General features: G+C 42.2%; 1 protein-coding gene across 4 annotated transcripts in view; it reads left to right on the top strand.

Annotated features, from left to right (window-relative positions):
- The window catches only part of GRB10 (growth factor receptor bound protein 10), a 147,191-nt gene that overhangs the window by 57,509 nt on the left and 70,792 nt on the right, over nucleotides 1–18,890 (top strand). For all 4 annotated transcript variants that reach the window (XR_008974847.1, XM_057428892.1, XM_057428893.1 and 1 more), the window contains one exon: nucleotides 5,050–5,143. Coding sequence is in view for 2 of the 4 variants with exons in the window: in XM_057428892.1 (XP_057284875.1) it covers nucleotides 5,050–5,143 (94 nt within the window). In the remaining 2 variants the exon portion in view is untranslated. The remainder of the gene's footprint in view (nucleotides 1–5,049; nucleotides 5,144–18,890) is intronic.

Raw genomic sequence — 18,890 nt, 5'->3', positions numbered from 1 at the left:
TCATTTTTCATTACACAAGTTGCCTCAACAGAGAAAAGCTAAGGCGGCTCAAATAATGACTTGGTTAATTTTAAGATGCCTACCTTAGTGTGATGAAGTGTATTGCCAGGTAGACAGCAAGCTCCTGGTGCAGCAGGAGTGCCTGTGTGCAAGCCAAGGTGTATCTGCCTTGATAGTCCCCTGAACCACAGTGGGACCCGTCAGCACGCCTGACTTGACTTTCTGTTGTGCTGGACAGTGTACAAACATCAGAAGTATGTCATGATCTTAATTTGTCGCTGTGGGACTGCTGGCATGAGTACGCGTGACTCTTGCTCAATTGAACCTTTTGTTCAGGGGCACGGCTGTGTGGGTTTGCAGACAGCTACAGTAAATCCAAAACCAGGGACTGTTGTCTCCGTGGTCTGGACGTCCTCGGTCTGGCCATGCTCCCAGGAGCTTCCGAGAAGCCGTGCTGCCAGTCGTAGCCTTTCTTCATCTTGTAAACTTCCAGTGACTGCTGAAGTTGGAAAAAGTTGAAGCCTTCAGTTAAAGGGGATTTCCAGACATCTTGAGAAAGCTACCCTGTCTCTGCTAATGTCAGGCCCCTTTCTTCACAAAGAAAGGGGGAGAAGTACAGATGGTACTTTATTATTTGTACCTTCAAATCTGCTTCCTCCCTTCTCTGAGCCCTATTTACCTGTAAGATTATCCTGGATGAGTGGATAACCTTTGCTGAAGGAACCAGGATGAGAGAACAGAGTAGTAGCAACATACTGGTTGGCCTAGTAATGCTGCCTCGTCCTGATAAACACTCTTCTGGGCTAAGCTGCAGGTGGGAACAGTAGCACTTGGAGCTGAAGAAGTCATTGAAGAGCAGATGCGCAGACAGCAGGGCTGCTCGAGTATATGGCTGTCTGATTCTCTGATTAAAAGGCCAGATTTAGTTTTTTCTTTGATAACTGAAATGCTTATCGTGCTAGCACCAACAGCAGCGAACATTGTATGTCGTAGTTGAAGGAGCGCAACTTGAAAGGCTTGGTTATAGATTGAAAAATAAATCCAGATTGTCCTGGTTACTGATACAGAGATAACACTGTCTATGAATGGACTTTGGCTCTTAACATGATGCGAGCATTTTGCATCGTGCAATAGAAGTTTGCAGAAGGACACTGGAATATAACCTGTAATGATGGTGTGTTTGGATATGACATGTATAAAAAATAAACCCTGCTTCAGATCCTCATAGCACTGTTGCTAGTCGCTTGATGAAATCATCCTTGGTCGCAGATGCTGACTGAGAGAAGAGTACATGCAGACAAGTCAGCGAGGGCTAATGCTCAGCTAGCTTCTAAAAATACTACAATAGCTGGATGGTACAGTGAGTTAAGTAACATGCTTTAATTTCATATTGAGAGCATTTATTGGAAGGGGAGGGAGAGCTGGGGATTAAAACATAGAGCAAACACATGACTTCCTGGGAGCCCAGTTTCAGCAGTGGCAAGCAGGAAGATGATGGATCCAAGCAGGTGACCACCCTGCTGAGGGCCTCAATCCGAGCTGGAGTCTAACAAGGAGCCTGCTGGCACAGAGCAATTATACACCTTTTTAAACCTTTCTCCTCTTACTGTTGTTGCAGTGGCTGTCTGATCAGTGCTGCACCTGGCCTAGTGCCAGTGTTTGTACACAGCAGAGACAAACAGATTCTGGAGGGTCATGTGAAACTAGCCTGAGCCCTTTAAATCACACCGCCCTTACCTTTTCTCCTCTGCTGCCTACATTGCTTTAGCAGGTGTGGCTTTGTTTATGCATGTCTCTTGCTTTACTTCAGCACTAGGGTTTTGCTGGCCCTTGGTGTCCGGAGGAAACCTTTGGCTCCCCACTTTGCTCAGGCTGCAGGAGAGTTCTCTGGACCTTCTGGGGAGGAGTTTGCACCTAATGAAGGAGATAGAGGTGTCAGCTTTGTAAAAGCAGCGCTGGCAGTCATTGTCATGGAAACCTCTGCTGCTGAAGACTTCGATACATCTTGACATGGCTTTGGCTTAAGCTTTGTGAAAAAGTTCTCTGGAATCACCTTACATCTATACCAACATCTTCTGGTACAGCTGCAAGGTGATTCCAGAGAGGGTCTATCCTATTCCTGCAAATTATTGGCAATTGCTAGTTTATATATATAAAAAAAAATAATCTGTTTTAATTGAAAAGTTTCAGGCCTGCAGCCAGCTGTAAGCCTGAAATAAGGTCTTTGTGTGTTACTGCTGTGGGAAACCCAAAGGTAAGAAGATGCAGCTTGGCCTCATCTCACCTCTGTTACTACGTATTACTGGGTCCAGAGAAAGGCAACAAAGCTGGTGAAGAGCCTAAGTGTGATGAGGAACAGCTGAGGGAACTGGGGTCATTTAGTGTGGAGAACAGAAGGCTCAAGAGGGACCTTACTGCTCTCTACAACTACATGAAAGGAGGTTGTAGTGGGGTGAGGGTCGGTCTCTGAAGTAACAAGCGATAGAACAAGAGGTAACGGCCTCAAGCTGCACCAGGGGAGGTTTAGATTGGATATTGGGAGCAATTTCTTCACAGAGAGGGTGAGCAGGCATTGGAAGAGGCTGCCCAGGGAAGTGGTGGAATCACCGTCCCTAGAAGTGTTCACAAACCGTGTAGATGAGGCCCTCAGTGACATGGTTTAGTGGTGGTCTTGGCAGTCCTGGGGCAATGGTTAGACTTGATGATCTTAAAGGTCTTCTAGAACCCAGTTGATTCTATGATTCTACTGCATGAATCTTGCCTTCCAGTTAGGACTTTTATGTTTTGGAACAACTGAAAGCATGTTTAGGTGTGCAGCAACTAATTTATAACTGGTTTTCTTGTTCCACCTTTCGTTCCTCTTGGGATGCCCTGCTGCTCTTCCCAGCCAAGAGGCAATATGCAACGGCATACATGCATAGGAACGTCTGGCCTTTCTTCCTCGGGAAGTGGAACTAATGCTCCTAAACTGCATCTGTAGGGTTTTAGCTATCCAATAAAAATATTTGATGTTGAACTGCATAGGGGGAAACACAAAGAAAAGCTCTGTGCTAGGAGGAAGGAGGTTCTGCTGTGTTCTCCATGCCTGCGATGCGCACCTCTCAGCCTTTGTAGGGAGATCAATCAGCTTCAGTTCTAAGTTTTTACTGAAACTTCTCATAGATAAGCATCTCATCCCTCTTGTTGTCCTTGGAACCTTTGGAAAAATTACATGGGAAGCAGACTCTTAATTTTCTATGTGCTTTCCAGAGTTGCCTTCTTGTGCTGTGAGTCCCAGATTTCCTGCCTGAAATTTAAAACTGAGATGCTGTGGGCCAGGTCAGTGCTGACTGTGTGGTGTCCCAGGGAAAATGAGATACATCCAGTGAAAACGACTAGTGCTCCAAAAGCAGTAATAATGTTAAGATGTGATACCCTGCAGTCACAAGGGATTTGACAGACAGGAACTCAGGAGTTCCTTGTTTCCTAATACATGTTCGGTTAGCTGCAGTGAAAGAGCTAACAAATACTGTCATGTTTCAATAAAGTAAGAACAAATATGGTTGTGCTGGTAGATGTGTTTGGTTGGTTGAGTTTGATTCCTAAGAAGGAACTACAGAAACTTGTGAGATTAGATGTGGCTCGTGAAACAACAGCCATGTCATGAAAATCAGTGGCAAGGATGTAAAGAACTGTAAGGGGAGGTGGTCAGTACAGAGGCAGAAGTCTGAGTGGTTCCAGTTTTATCTGGCATATAGATGGATGCCATATGTATCTTATCATATATTGTTTACTTGTAAAAACCTCCTTTAGTCATACCGCCATTGACAGTTCTTGTCTTATAAACGCCTGTGGGCTCCTGTTGGTGAAGGCGCACAAGAGAGGTGCTTGAGTACTTGAATCAAAGCTCGAGTATTTGCTGTTTGAGACAGTCTCTCCGAGAAGAGATAATGTAATGTGTTTCATATCCTGTGTAACTGTATACAGTTCTCAGCCCCAAACACTACATCCATTATGTTTTTGAGCATCAGCTTATATTCTGTAAGCTAGTAATGTTGGGCTGAAAGCTCACAATTGCACGTAGTGAAATTGCCACTCACTGTGTGTATGTTATTGCTCTGCCATAATTACAGCGTCATTTGCCGTGAAGTGATTCTTATGTTTTAACATAAATGTGGGTCATGCCATTGTGTCATCCCACACTTTGTGCACAGCAGGAACATGTATAAAGTCACGTATATCATCACTACAGCAGTTTATGTTTCGTGGTATATCAGTGCAGTCAACTTTGTGCACTTGCTTCTTTTTTTCCATACCCATCCTTAACTGGTATATGCAAAAGTGTATCAACTTTGTGAAACTGTACCTGCTCTGAACCTCCTTCTCATACTTCTGAAACACAATGAGATTTATCTTGCTTTTCTTATTTTTTGTTCATATTTCAATGTCCCTGCTTTCCCTTGGTTGTCTTCTTTGGCAAGGTCTGTGAGAAACTGTGGTATTTTAGACTTTGCCAAATTAAGTCTGTAAAAACTTTTTGAAACCTAATCTTGTAAGAGTTCTAATATGGAAAAAAAGGAAAATAAAAAAACAGGTTGGCATCCAGAGCCATGGATATTTGTCTAAACTGAACTTCTGATTCCTCTTGAGGTTTAGTACTTCACTACTGGATCTGTTTCAGTCCAGTTAATTAGTTACAACCCCCTAAACCACAGACTTGGAATTAAAGAAAACAAAGCCCCAAGCCTCTACATAGTTTGATGCAAGAAGAAACTTCAGTTAAACTGGGAAGTACATTTACATTGCTGTTTCCCAGTTTGCAATGCAAACTGGTGTATAGATGAGACAACAGCATATCATTGATTCTGGATTCATGCCACATGTATTAATGTGACAGTCTATTGTCTCCCTATCTTTTCCCCCTTTCTTCTCTGACGTTGGTTTCTCCTTTCAGAGGTATGGCAGGGATTATTTTCTTTTTAGTGTGAGTGGTTTGGCTCTGGGCAGTGCGGTTTACAGGGAGTACAGAATGCCTGGTTTTGATAAGACTTTCTGCTCTTCTGTTTTTAGGACAATGTAGATCAGACTTCAGCTCATGGTCGGCGGGATCTGGTGGAACCAGGGTTCCAAGAACCATCTAACCGCATCTCCCTGAATCACCAAGGTAAGAAACAGTGGGTGGCAATCCAAGATCCTTGTGGGAATGCAGAGATGGTTTTGCCTCCGTGTTGCCATTTCTCCATGTAATTAAAAAAAAAAAAAAGAAAAAAAAGGAGGAGGAGAGCTGAAGAAATAATTTTTTTGTCACAACTGCCCTTCGACCTATGGATGGAGATGATGAAGGACCTGTGGTGCATCTCAAGCCTTGTAGCCCAGACTGGGTCTGGGAGTGGGGAGGAGTGAAGTCCTGAAATTTAATTCAACATTTGTAATGTTAAAGTTGCATTTAAAAAAATCTTTGGCTGCCATAAGAAAGGTGTAGGGCTCTGGCTCAACTTCAGCTGTGGGAGTCTGTCTTTGCATGACAGCTCATCTGGGGAAGGGAAGTCCTGAACTAGACATGGTAATGCTGGTGCAATAGTTTAGCTTCTGTAATTCAGCAGGACCATACAAAACATGAAAGCTAAAATAAATCTTAAAAAGTCTTTGTTTGACCATTTCTGTCAGTTCAGATGCCTAAAGAAGACAGTTACTATTATAGCAGGGACTTTTTTTTTTTTGCTTTGAAATTATTAGTAATAGAGAGTGCCGTCTTAATCAGTGAATCCCTTACCTTCAGGGTTCCCCATGGCTTAATTTGGAGCCAAGTCCTTGAAGGTCATCTTCAAATGTTGGTTCTTCAGTGCAGAATGAATAGTAATGCAGTCAGCGCAAGGCTGTTGAAACAAAAAAGGTCATGAATGTATCACTTAAAATATTTGCCAAATATGACATTCTTAACTTTTCCTTTAAAAAACAGCTTCTTTTGTTTGCCAAAGGCAGCAAGACTGGAATTTCATGACTTGCAGATCCCCAAGACTATTTAAGTTTCACAAACAAGTCCCAGAATATAATAGGGAATGTATTTTAATTTACTTCCCTCACCATGCCCCAAGTCTTCAGTTTGTTAAAGCTTTGCTTTCAGTTGAAAATAGAAAGTAACAGGTTGCCATGTTATCCAGTCTAAAACTTCTGCAAGCACAGGCAGTATGTTGTGTCATGCTTGCATGGATACAGTGGAGTTTTTATAAATTCTGTTTTTCATTCTATTTAGAATGATACTGTTAATTTCACCTACCTTGGGATGCACAAATCCTGGAGCAGAACTATATAGGTGACTTTTTCTGAGGCTATTTGTATATACTGCTGTCACAGTTTTAAGCCCAGCCGTAAATCAGAACCACGCAGTCACTCTCTCACTCCCCCCCCTTCCCCGCCTGCTCCCGGAGGGATGGGGAGGAGAATCAAAAGAATGTAACTCCCATGGGTTGAGATAAGAACAGTCCAGTAACTAAGGTATAACACAAATCACTGCTGCTGCCACCAATAATAATAACAATAAGGGAAATAACAAGGGAAGAGTATACAACTGTTCACCACCCACCAACCGATACCCAGCCCAACTGAGAGTCATCTAGCTCTTCCAGGTAACTGCCCCCAGTTTATATAGTGGGCATGGCATGCTGGGGTATGGAATACCTCTTTGGCTGGTTTAGGTCAGGTGTCCTGTCTCTGCTTCCTCCCGGCTTCCCCTCCTCCCTGACAGAGCATGGGACTCAGAAAGTCCTTGGTCAGACTAAACATTCTGACCAGCAACTAAAACATCGGTGTTATCAGTGCTGTTCCCAGGCTGAAAGTCAAAACAACAGCACTGCACCAGCTACTAAGAAGGAGAAAAATGACTGCTACTGCTGAACCCGGGACAATTCCCCTTTAATCAAGGGATTTTTTGAGGGGACACATCCCGAGTGGTCTAAATTTATGTGTTAAAGTATGTGCGACTGCTGCTTATGAAGTTTGAATATATATTGAAGAGACAGGTAATGCTGCATTTTGATGGCAGAATGCCAGCTTTGCAGCCTGGCATTTTCCTACTTCCTCTTTAGACTTTTTTTCCTCTATCAATATTGTAGTACTGCAGAGGGATTCATAGTGTCACCTGATTCGTGTCTCTCCCTCAGCCACTTTGAGACAAAAATCTGTATGCGAAATAGTCCAAGTTAATGTACAAAATGGCTATCTTTAAAGAGAATGCCTTCCAGGCACTGGCAGTTTGTTGACTGTTTCTGAAGGAAGACCTAGTTAATGTTTTTTCCCAGTACTTTCTGACGTTAAGATCCCTTTTGCACCCACAGATTGTTTGGAATTTTTTCCTATATCATGTGAGTGACAGCAATTTCTAAAGTCCAGCATTCCTAAAGTCTGATTTTTTTGCTGAGGTAGGTATTTAGCGCATTATTAATCCTGCCTACCCCTGTGACCATGAAATGTTATGTATGTTAGCTGCGTGAATTAAGAGCTGAAACCCATAATGCCTAGGTGTGGGCTTTAATACTGCATTGGGCTGTAGCACTTCTGTCTTTTTGCAGTGTTGAAGGGAGGCAATGTGCCTTACAGGCATGATACCTGCTGCTTTGGTATCTTTTTGAAAATGGAAGGGACCATAAGCGTGATGTTATATCATGTTTTCTGTGTTTGTTCTGTCCAAGTGTGAGCATCTATACTCTTTCACAGCTTATGAAATATGATGTCCAAGAACTTGAAAGTACCAGTGTTTTAAGAGCTGTGACATATTTCAGTAACTGATTTATGAATAGTACATAGAAAAATATAACGTGAAGAGCTTCAAAGGGAGTTGTGACATGGGCTGAACTAACTCCCATGCAGTCTTCTTAGTCACAGAATAAATAGACTAGATTATTAACATAAAGTGGGGGTTTAAATTCTGTGGCAGCTGTTTGCTTTGCCTTTTTACTCTTACACTAAACTCTGTTACCCATTACTTTCTATTAAAGTTTTACTGGCACTGGAACTGATGAAAAACATAAAGTAAACCTGTATCCAAAAGCAACTTGCAGGGCCACTGTTTGCATTTAAGAAATGAATCTGTTTGGTGATATGACTTGATTACATTGATGATAAAGATACTTGCAACAGGCTATGGCAAATTTTGCTTCCAGTTGCAGACAGCTTGCTGACTTCAGTTTATACCTACTAGCACATCTAAAGCTTTTGTTCCTGTGTTTTGCAAGAGAAAGAAAATGGATAGGCTTGCAACAAAACTGGTTTAATACGTATTTATCATGAGGAGAAACTGTGGAAGGGTTAGAGTTGGCTAAAATATTTCATGTATTAGGTGATCCCTGTCTTTTTAGTGTACTGTGCCTTAAACTCTGCAGCTGAACTTTGAGCAACCATACCTACTGTGTTATTTTATGTATACGCTTCCTATTCATACCTGACCACATTGCTCAGTCTGTGCAGCAGATTTGCCAGTTTCTGTTGAACATTAACTTATAGCCCTTGGCTTTTCACTGGGAGAGCTTTGGTACAAGCACTTGCAATTCTGAACCTGAACTGCTTTCCACAGCCTATAAAAATGGTGATTAGCTTCCTCCCAGGCATCTGAATCCCTTCAACACAAGCTGGAAAAAGAGCATTCAAGTGGAGACTGAGATATCCCTGCCAACTGTCCCTGCATGAATAAGCTCTTTCTTGTGAAGGGTATTTCAAGTGCATGTTTCCTGCTGAATCACTCTTTTTTTACACAAGCAGATGCTTTATAACTGTTCAGCTTTTTATTTTAGAAGAATATCTTGTAAAGATTGAGGAGTAGAGAATACCTTTTATAAAGTGAGGGGTCTTCAAAACAGGCAGGTTTCATATGAAATGGATGTAAGAAGTTGAGTGCAGATGGAATAGTATTTTTTCCTAGAAGTAATTAAGTAACTGCTTATGTGTAGGTATGCTGATAAGCTTGCTTTCTTTAACAAGAAGTATTTTTCTCTAAACCATGAATTAGTATTCACTTTTCAGTGATTCTGGTACTTGGGCAAATTTCGTAAAGCTGCTAAACAGAGAGCAGGAAGTAGGATTTCTTACCTCTATTCCCCAAAAGCTACTGCATAAATTAAATGTGATAGGAAAGAGCAAGCTTTATTCAGCTGAAGAATACTAATATCCACTGATGTAAAGGAGTAGACAGACTTCAGCTACCTATAGAAATTACAAAAAGTTAACAACAGCCAGTTAGGATTTGGCATTTAATAAACAGCAAGTCAAGTTATTTCTCCAGCAGTCCTTCCAGAAGCTGTAGTTAAGCCTCTAGGCTTAGAGAACAAAAATACATCAGAACTATGTGGCATTTTCTAAAGTGTTAAGGAAGAAGGTGAAGAAACAATAAAATTATTTACCATCTGTAAAAACACCAAGAGGAAGTGAGAGCATCCTTAGGATGGGACAGGTAATGTTATTGTTTTGTTTTTTCCCCTTCAGGAGTGGAGGGTAGAGGTGGAGGAAACTGCAGCCTCCTCAGCTGTGTCTCACTTAGCAAAACATTCAGCACTCACAAATATTTAATAATTTGCACTGAGAGGTTCTTTGCAGTTTGTGGCCTGCGGCGTTTGTACCTGCCCAGTAGCAAGGGGCAGAGCTGCGGAGCACAGTGGTGGTTTTAGTCAAAGACCTGCATTCAGGTGGAGATGCCACTTTGAGGCCTTCTATAGAAGTGATGGGCTCCAGCACTTGTTCTCCCTGTCCCGTCCCAAAGGATGCTGCTGGTTCTTCTCTCTTCCAAGCACCCTGGCGTTGCAGCCTCTGTTCCTCTTGGTTGAGTGCACTGCTCTGCAGTGCCACCAAAGTTAATCTGGAATGTGTCTCAGCAGTAAGACAAGTTCTGTGGACTTTTCCTGCGTTGCCTAGGAGTGGCCTTGACATATGATAGCAAAATATACTGTGCCACAGAAAACTGTAAGCCCAACAGAATTTGTTTACTCTCGGACTTCAGAGGGGTTTAACCTGCCATTGAGGCTACCATGGTTTCTTGTCTTGCTCAGTACTTCCGGGTTTTCTTCGTTGAAGCATGTTTCAGAGCCCATTTTTCCGTTTATATTCCTATCATCAGCAAATAGTGCCAGCTGTAGTCCTGGCCATGAAGTCTATGGGCAGTAATTTCATTGGTACTTGATGTGTACTTTTTGAGTTTGTGCAGCTACTTCTTATTCAAGATTTTGAAGCCAAGCATGAATAAGATGCATTTTGTCACCTTGTCTTTCAGTGGCAGTATTAGACATGCAACTTTGGCACTTTCTCTGTGTGTATACTTGTGGGATGATTGTCGTTGTCTGTAGAAATGTATTTTGCACATGTGGTACCTCTGGCTCCATTACCAGGTGGCTTTGGCAGCAGGAAGAAGACGGTGCTATGAGTTGTTTTTGGCAGCAGCTGTCCTTTGTCAACATCCAGCTCATCCTTTGGCCTTTCCTGGCTGGTCATGGTAGGAAATCGTGCCTGTAGTAAGATGATGAAGATGCTGTGGTTGTGGATCAGTTGGCGTTGGGTTTCCTGCCTGTATGTACAGACACCTTGTTCCTACTGAAACTGGAGGGATCCAGAGTAACTACCAGCTTGCACTTCACTGCAGCCTCCTCTTCAGGTAGATGCTCTCCTGTACTTTGCTAGTAATTAACACATGAACTTTTATAGAGATGGTTAATGTCAGCAGTGGTGGAAACTTCTCTAGCACACTGCCTGGGTCCAAAAAATGCAAGTCTATGTAAATGTGGACAGACTTTTGAATGAGTATGAGTATTATGATCCCTAAGATTTAGCCCAGAGAAATAATCTTGTGTAGCACTTTCCTCCACCACTATTATTACTACTTGCTTTTAATATATTTTGTTTTATATCTGCCCAAGGATAGGCATAGGAGGTTGAGGCGATTTTGTTATTCGTTCTATAGCTAAGGAGGAGTGTGTTTAGTAACAGCTGGTGCTACTAGTGATATGCTGCAGTTGTGGGGTCAGGCTGGGATGAGTCAGTTATTTGGTGTATCAGAACTAACCTGTGTTTTGGAAGAATCCAGCTGGTACTGAATTGAAAATGCAGAGTGAAAAATAGATAGTGTTGTTTGTATTGCAGAGACAATACTGCCAGACATTCATGAATTCTCATGCTTTGTATAAATGTTGTTGTCATTGTCCAGCCTTAGGAAAAAACCCACCATTAGTGCCAAAAAGATTTACACTGACTACCCTTACACAGCGAGGAGAGCCCCTGGTTCCTGCCTAGCTCATTGCAGTACCTTTGTCTTGTTTTGGAGAGGGCTTCCATTGTATTTGGTGATGAATCTTGTCAGCACAGCTACTAGGAGGGCACCCATAATAGCTGTGTAGAAGTTTAACTTCCCTCATTATATTGGTTCCCAAATCCTTGGGCTGACAGAACTCTGAAGAAAAGCAAAAAGAAAAGCTAAAAGAGAAGACAAAGTAGGTTGGTGTTTAGTACAGATAATTTAAGAGATTTGCAGCAAGCTACAGGAAGACAAAATAGACAAACTGATTGAGTTTAGCAGGAAGACTGTATATAATAAGGTTACTAATGGTGATTGAGTGAAATGAGAAGAAACAGGCCAAAACTGGTTTAAAACATTGCATGTTCAGAGGAACATATTTGCAGGTGACTGGATTTTCTTTTTTTTTTTTTTTTTTTTTTTTTTTTTTTATTGTTGGTTTTTATTTTCTTTCCTACATGTCAACTTTCTAGTATCAGTTTTGCAAATGTTAAGTTCTGGACATGTTTAAAACTAAATGTGTTCCTCTAATGCCACCTGATATGAGTAAAGAAAGTTTGAATATCTCATAGTTGACAAGCATGGGATTTTGATCCTGTTAAATCTCAGGATTCAGTGTGTCCTTTGGGTAAATTTCTGCGGTGGGATTCAGTATAGGGAAGGAATCCTCTGTCTTGGTTGTGTAGTGTGGTTTGCCTTGGGGTCTTTATTCATTGGAAGTTTTACAAGTGGTGATGTAGAAAAAATAGAGAATTTTAAAGTAAGCCTGAATAAGAAGTATTACAATACTAATCTTCCTTATTTATGTAACTGTCAAAGTAAATTTGAGTCAAGTTTTCTTCTGTGGCCTGTGGAAAAAATGGTTATTACCAGGTTTGCAATGAACTTGTCATGCTGGGGAGGGCATGGTTACTGAAGCAGAGTGGCTGCAATGAGAGAGCAGGTGGGGTTGGGTTCCTTGCTTGAGATAATCCATGGCACACCATACCCATCCCTTGGGGACTGAAGCTGTATGGTTGTATGACATCTGAGAAAGTTTTTTTTTCATACTGAAGATAGAAGGATAGTGTTCCTCCAGCTTCTCTTTTAAGATCTGTATCTCCAGTTATCATGGGGAGGGGTGGGAGGAGATTCACAAGGTGTGTTTTAGGGTAGACTAGAAGACTAGAGTGTGATTAGAAGCTAGTTTTCTTGTTGTTATTGTTCAATTCTTGTCCAAGGCATTAGGAGGGGGAGGAGTAAATGGGCATCTGGGTGGTGAGGTTCTATTGTTTCTTTCCATATCCTCAGAGCAAGAGAATTTTCGTCCCTCACCTTTTAATGTCTTACTTACTGGAGAACAAGTTAGGTTAGTACTAGTATAAGCCTAAAGTGATGACTTTAAGAAACTCACCGCAAATGAGATAGGGAGAGGGAGATGCGGTGAAATAAACTGTAAAATCAAATGTAGTTTTAAATTCACTTTTGTCCTCAATACTCTAAGGGATGTGCCGGGTTGGACAGGGCTTTGAGCAACCTGGTCTAGTGGAAGATGTCCATGCCTGTGGCATGGGGTTGGAACTAGGTGATCTTTAATGTCCCTTCCAACCCAAACCAGTCTACGATTTCCTACTACCACTGAAGCTGAGCTGCCTATCAAAAAGAACACATTTTGCTTTGGCTAAGTAATGCAAGAGGTGTAGCGTAGGGATGCCCACTCTTCTTTTCCGGGGGTGTGCACTCTTGGGCATCTTGTAGCAAACTTTGTGCTGCAGCTATCACACCATTACGGGTGGAGTGAAACGGCGCACTTTGGGGGTGGTCAGCAACAAGGGCATCACTACCCTTTCCGAGTGCCTGCTCTGTCAGCAGGAGGCAAGTGTGTTTGTTTACTGCTGGCACGCTGCCCCGGAGGTATATCGGCTCAGAGAGGTGATGTCACCGGCGGCACACATACTTTCTGTGCTGGTGCGGCTACTCGGGTTGTGTCGGGGCGGCTGGCTGCCTGCCGAGCGCCTGGCTGCTGGCAGCCTGATGCAACAGCCTCGCCGGAGACTGCCCACGAGGAGCAGCACCTTGCATGGGCTGAGAGAGGCCTCCCGGAGGAGGGCAACCTGCAAGCCCTGTTGTGGAGACAGTGTTGTCCAGGCTTTTCATTGCTGGGGCTTGAGCTCGTGAGTCTCCAATGCTCCTGGTGGAAATGGCGTGCTTGGGAAACTCAGATGCCAGAGGGGAAACCAGTGTCTCAGCATCTGCTCATGATGAGGTGCTTCTCCCAGGTACATGAGCTCGTTTCTTCTGTGCATGTCTCATGTCTTTTGTGAGAAAAAAAAAGCCCCACATCCTGCAGGTATTGCACTCTCTCCTCTGTAAATGTATTTACTCAGCAGCTTGCACCATCCCCATCCTTTGTGTAAGCAGGTTGCTAAAGCAGCCAAATGTAATAGATTTCACTGTTTTTAAATTGCTTTGTATACGTACTTGTTTATTGTCCAACAGGTATGGGGAGATTTGTGGTCTCGGGTAGTCCTCTGCCTCCTAGGTGGCTCATTTCTCCCATTTGAGCTAATGGTCATAATTGATCTTACTGATCTGAAATGCCCTCTTCTAACTTAATCAATACAAGTTAACTGTAAGGTACTGGGATGAGCTCATGTTTTCTGGCGTAACTTTATTGCCTTTATGTTTTCTTTTGTAATCTGACTAAATCGCTTCTGTCAAGATGTAAGAGAGCAGAAGGATGAAAATTAATACTTACCAGCAAAGGCTCTTTTGATAGCTTCTGGATGACATTTTTAATGTGGCTGAGTTGAATTCTTGCCTGTGCTGCTCCACCAGCTTCCTGCACATCCTTGGGTTTTGCTTATTTTTTCCCCTGTTAGGGGACATGTTTTAAATGTATTTAGCTTTACGTAAGAATCTTTTGAACCTTTCAGTGGAGGTGTTATACCCAAATGTCAAAACATGGCTGTGGGCCCTTAAATAGTCTCAGTACTAATGAGCTTTCCAGCTAAGAAAGGTGATTTATTAGGTAGCCTAGTTCTTAATCATGCCATAACAATGACAGTTGTTCAGTGAAAACAGTGTCTTTGCAGCATCAGAATATTAACTTCAAATTCTAACACCTTAACCAAAATCAAATATGAAATTCCAAAGGCAGTTTGACATGTAAAGGGGAAGAGTATACTTAGAGATGGAAACAATCCATGCTCACTGAAGCTATACTGCCTGTTATGAAATACTGCTCGGAAGATTATTTTAAAAAGTAAGTATCTCTAATTTTTGAGATAAAAGTACAATGTCACTGTGCAAGGTCAGCTTTAATGGAGAGAGAACTGCCTTTCAGTATCTGATTACATGGAAAGCTCTAGGGCACTAATGGGGCTTTATGACTGCTGTGTTCAAGTCTGAAATAAAACTATTCTGCTTATTCGGACACTTAAGAGTGTCACCTATAGATAGATCAGAAATTGCCATTCATCTGCAACGCATGTAATGTTTGAAACTACTGTGACTGATGGGGGGGCCTGTGTTCTTTTTAAAATCTGTCTGCTTTGATAAATTCTGTATTGAGAGCACAGTGTTACTGCATGTCTCTGTGCTTTCTGAAAGCAAAGGGAGGTAAAAGCCCCCTTGCTTATGAAACTGGTTTCCAAGAGTGTGGTAGCAGTGGTGTGGTAAAGGGGGAGGCAGTTATAATGCCAGAGACTGCTCCCTGAATTCTTGAGATTGCCTGGATTTGAACTTCACAAGAAACCTTTTAACAGCCTTACTTCACCAGTGCATTTAGTGATTGTGGGACTAGATATCCCCCCACCCCTTGCAATGAAATCCATTTAACTCCTTCAGATAAAGCCCTAGTTACTCCAACTCCCATTTAAAGTACAGGGACCTGATTTGTGCCCTGTCTCTGATGAGCCATGCACCTTTGATCTGTCTTGTGATGGCAGATAATTTCTAATAGCTGACACAATGCAGCCTTCTTGTCTGCAAACAATTCTGAGAGACGTGTGTTCAATTTTTTAGCTTTTTGGTTTTCCCTGACCTTCAAGGTTGTATTTTTGGTGTCTATCAAAGTAGTGAGAGGGTGGAGAACAGGCAGTACAGCTTTTGGTTTCCTTCCGTTGTTTGTCCTAATGATAAAAGTGTCCTAACCTTTTGTTTCTGTCTCTTTCCAGTGCTTCAGGTGGGGCAAAATATAAGTTAATTTTGCATTTTATGAGCTCCATCCTCTGAATAAAGCTTTTATCATCTTAGGAGTGAATGCAGAAATTCACTTTTCTTCTAAGAAATAAAAATAATTAAATCACCAAGCAATGTCTAAATCCGTAACGTTTCCGGGGCTAAGAAACAGAGCGAGGGTGAGGTAAGACTTGTTTGCAAGAGTAAAATGGCGTGTATTTGCGATACAGCAGTTCTCCTGGCAAAGGCTTCTGTTGCTTTAGGATTCCTTATGATTCAACAACTTGGTGCCCTTTTCAGTTTTTAGCTGGTCTTAATTAGAGGAAGAATTATGAAGGCTGACCAAATGTTGGCTTTCTCTTTAAAAATCAAATGGATTTTAAAAGTTGGCTAACACTATTACAGCAAATTTAGGTTAAGCGGTCTGAGCAAGTGTAGAATTAGTTTAAGGTTTTAGTGTAATTTTCTGCACATTAGAAGAATTTTCAGGAGTTTACGTACTAGAAAACCAGGATTATCACATAGAGATGTAACACATCTTACAGCTGAGAGGAAAATGCCCAATTCAAGTTATAGCTTAAACATCATCTTTCTTAGAAATCCCTTTTCTAATCTGTTTTTCAAAGACTGGTTCTGCCAGGTGACTGGGAAGGTGAGGACTGTGGATTTTAAGGTTTTTCCAGCATAGGAACGTATGTCCTTTAGTCGAGACAAACAATTTGCTTGGAATGTGCTCATGGTCTGTATCAGCAAGTGTGGCCTAACTTTTATGTCAAGAAGAATATATAATCTGGTATGTGCACAAAAAAAAAAAACCAAACCAAAAGGACGCCACTGAAAATACCTGGCTGATAAATTTCTGTGGTGTGGGGTGAATATGAAAGTAAGCTTTCTTTGGGGCAAACTTGTGCTTAAGTATCAACATGATTTTCTATGTTTAAAAACGATTAAAGGTTCATGACTGAAGCCAGACTTAAGGCAACAAGAATAGGGTAAAATGGTATAGGGCTTGATTACAGCAATGTGTGCTGGTTCTTTCTGTAAGCCCTGCACCTCTGCAGGGTGTACTGCTCGTACCCACAGCCAGCCCTTGTTGAAGTCAATTCAAAGGCAATGAGTGACCTCGGACAGGCTGCCTGCGTTCTTGACAGCAGGGTCTTTGTTGGGGGGGGGGGGGGAGTTCCTTTTCACTCACTTTGAAAGTTGACCAGACCTCCAAAGGCTGTGCTGTGGGGTTGCGCAGAGACTTAGGCTCTTACACAAGTGAGCTATTGCAAAGCATAGCAGTTATATAGCCTTCCAGTACCTAAATGGGGCCTACAGGAAATCTGAAGAGGGGCTTTTTACAAGGGCATGTAGTGATAGGAGAAGGGGGAATGCCTTTAAACTGAAAGAGCATAGATTTATATTAGATATTGGCAAGAAATTCTTTACTGTGAGGGTGGTGAGGCACTGGAACAGGTTGCCAGAGAAGATGTGGATGCCCTGTCCTTGGCAGTATTCAAAGCCAGGCTGAAAGGGCTTTAAGCAACCTGGTCTAGCAGGAGGTGTCCCTGCCCATGCCAGGGGGATTGGAACTGTATGATCTTTAAGGTCCCTTCCAATCCAAACCAGTCTATGATTCTGTATGATTAATGATGGCAGCAGCAGACCTGACTCCCATGTGCTGTTACGTTCCATGCTCTCTGTACCCTAGGCAGCTATAAGCTGCTCAGAGTAACTAGACTCACCTGACGTTTTGATAAAACTGGGCCCCAGAAATCGTTGCAGGATGCTGCCAAGTGTATGTTGCCTTATATGATCATGCAGAAGAACCAATGGGCTCTCCATGACCTCCTCCCTGCCCCCCCCCCCCCAGCATGAGTTACGAAATATCTAATGGGTTTGGCGTCTGTGCCAGTGCAGAGTGGGGCAAAGAGTTAGAAATGCTTGTTCAACAAATCAGCTGTTAAAGGGGATGAAACAAATCACTGTAGATGTCTGTCTACATTTTCTCCATCAGCAAAATGAGGATACTGCTATTGCAAAACTTTTGTCAAGTATGTGGTTGACATCTGCTTCATAGAGTACATGCTATTTTTGAAGATGATGTCCCACTTTGTTCATGGTATTAAGTTAAGAGCCAGTCCTGAAGGGATGAAATCAAGACTGAAATGTGAACATATGTGAGATTATATCCTAATGCATAGGGTAAACCATAGACTGTTACTTTGACATTGTGGGTAGCCTTTCTGTAGATTGAGTTGTTTGTATGCAGTGTGTGACATGAAGTGGTGAAAGATAATGCAGCTTCTAAGTACTATAAGTGTTCTTTGATTTAGGGTGCATAATTCTTGACTAGCAGCAGAATGTAGCAGGGTCAGTGAATTAAGCTGAAGGGTAATTCAAGCTTTCTCTTTGTGCATACAGGGGCTGAAATTGAAGTTGGGAACAGTGAGCAGCCTTGCAAGTTGACCTTAGAACATTTACTAGAAAGGAAAAATAAAGGGAGCATTAAATGAGGGATAGCAACATAAGGGAAAACCACTTGAGGCACAAAGTATGGTGAAAAGCCATGGTGTTCTAGATTGTTTTAGTATGTAGCTGAAGTGAAACTACTGAAAGAGATGTAATTAATTTTCATTACTCTAGGAGCCGAGATGTCTCCTAATTCAGTGTTTATGTTTGTGGTAATATCTTTCCACCATTGTGTATCTCTGTAAACCTTCTGTTTAAAAAACCTGACCAAACAAAGCAAAATGAAAAAACCTCTCAGCCCTCCCTCTCTATGGCAGTAGGGCTGAGCTGTTTGGGCCAGGATACATGTCTCCTGCTGTGTTAGGCTGGTGAAATACAAAACAGAGAGATCTCTTTTTGAAGAGCAAGTTTAGAGATGAATCTGGCAGATTGCTGGCTCCAAGGCAAATTGAGACTGTTGTAGAGAAATTTGTTGAAGTCATGGCTCGGGTGAATGCCTCCTTTCTTACAGTGAGGGTGTTTGAGCAATAAGACTTGGTGATCGTGGTGCTGATGACTTCGCCCTGAAAAAAGATGTCCTTTCAAGTAGGCTGTTCTCAGACCATTTACATTCCCCAGAGTCTGGTGTCTCCCAGGGGTTTGGTGGCACGGCTGTGCTGGCACACTTCCTAATGTACTTGTAATGGCAAAAAAACACTTTCTCTGAAGGAAGTTTATTCTGGTTTGACAAGTGAAATGAAATGCAGCAGTAAAAGCATTCTTAGACACTTATACCGGGCTAGAAATACAGATATTTTAACAGGAAAAACAGTTGAAACGTGGAGTTGTTTCTACTGAACTGGTAGTGAGCAACTTTTCCTTGTATTTCAGAAAAACTTGCAGACCTATACAGGGTGAGGGCAGTGAATTCAACAGCAAGAGGTTACCATTGATTGTTGTCTGTGTCTCAGCTCCAGCCTGAAATTAGTCCTTTTGATGTTTGTGCCATGCAAACACTGAAGAAGGCTCAGTCCCCATCCTTCCC

Source organism: Pezoporus wallicus, unplaced genomic scaffold (genome assembly GCF_028554395.1).
Source record: "Pezoporus wallicus isolate ANWC-B61680 ecotype Strahan unplaced genomic scaffold, APGP_CSIRO_Pwel_v1 contig_6658, whole genome shotgun sequence".
Taxonomy (NCBI): Eukaryota; Metazoa; Chordata; class Aves; order Psittaciformes; family Psittacidae; genus Pezoporus; species Pezoporus wallicus.
Note: the sequence above shows the minus strand (reverse complement) of the source record. Positions and strands in the feature narration are given on the sequence as shown.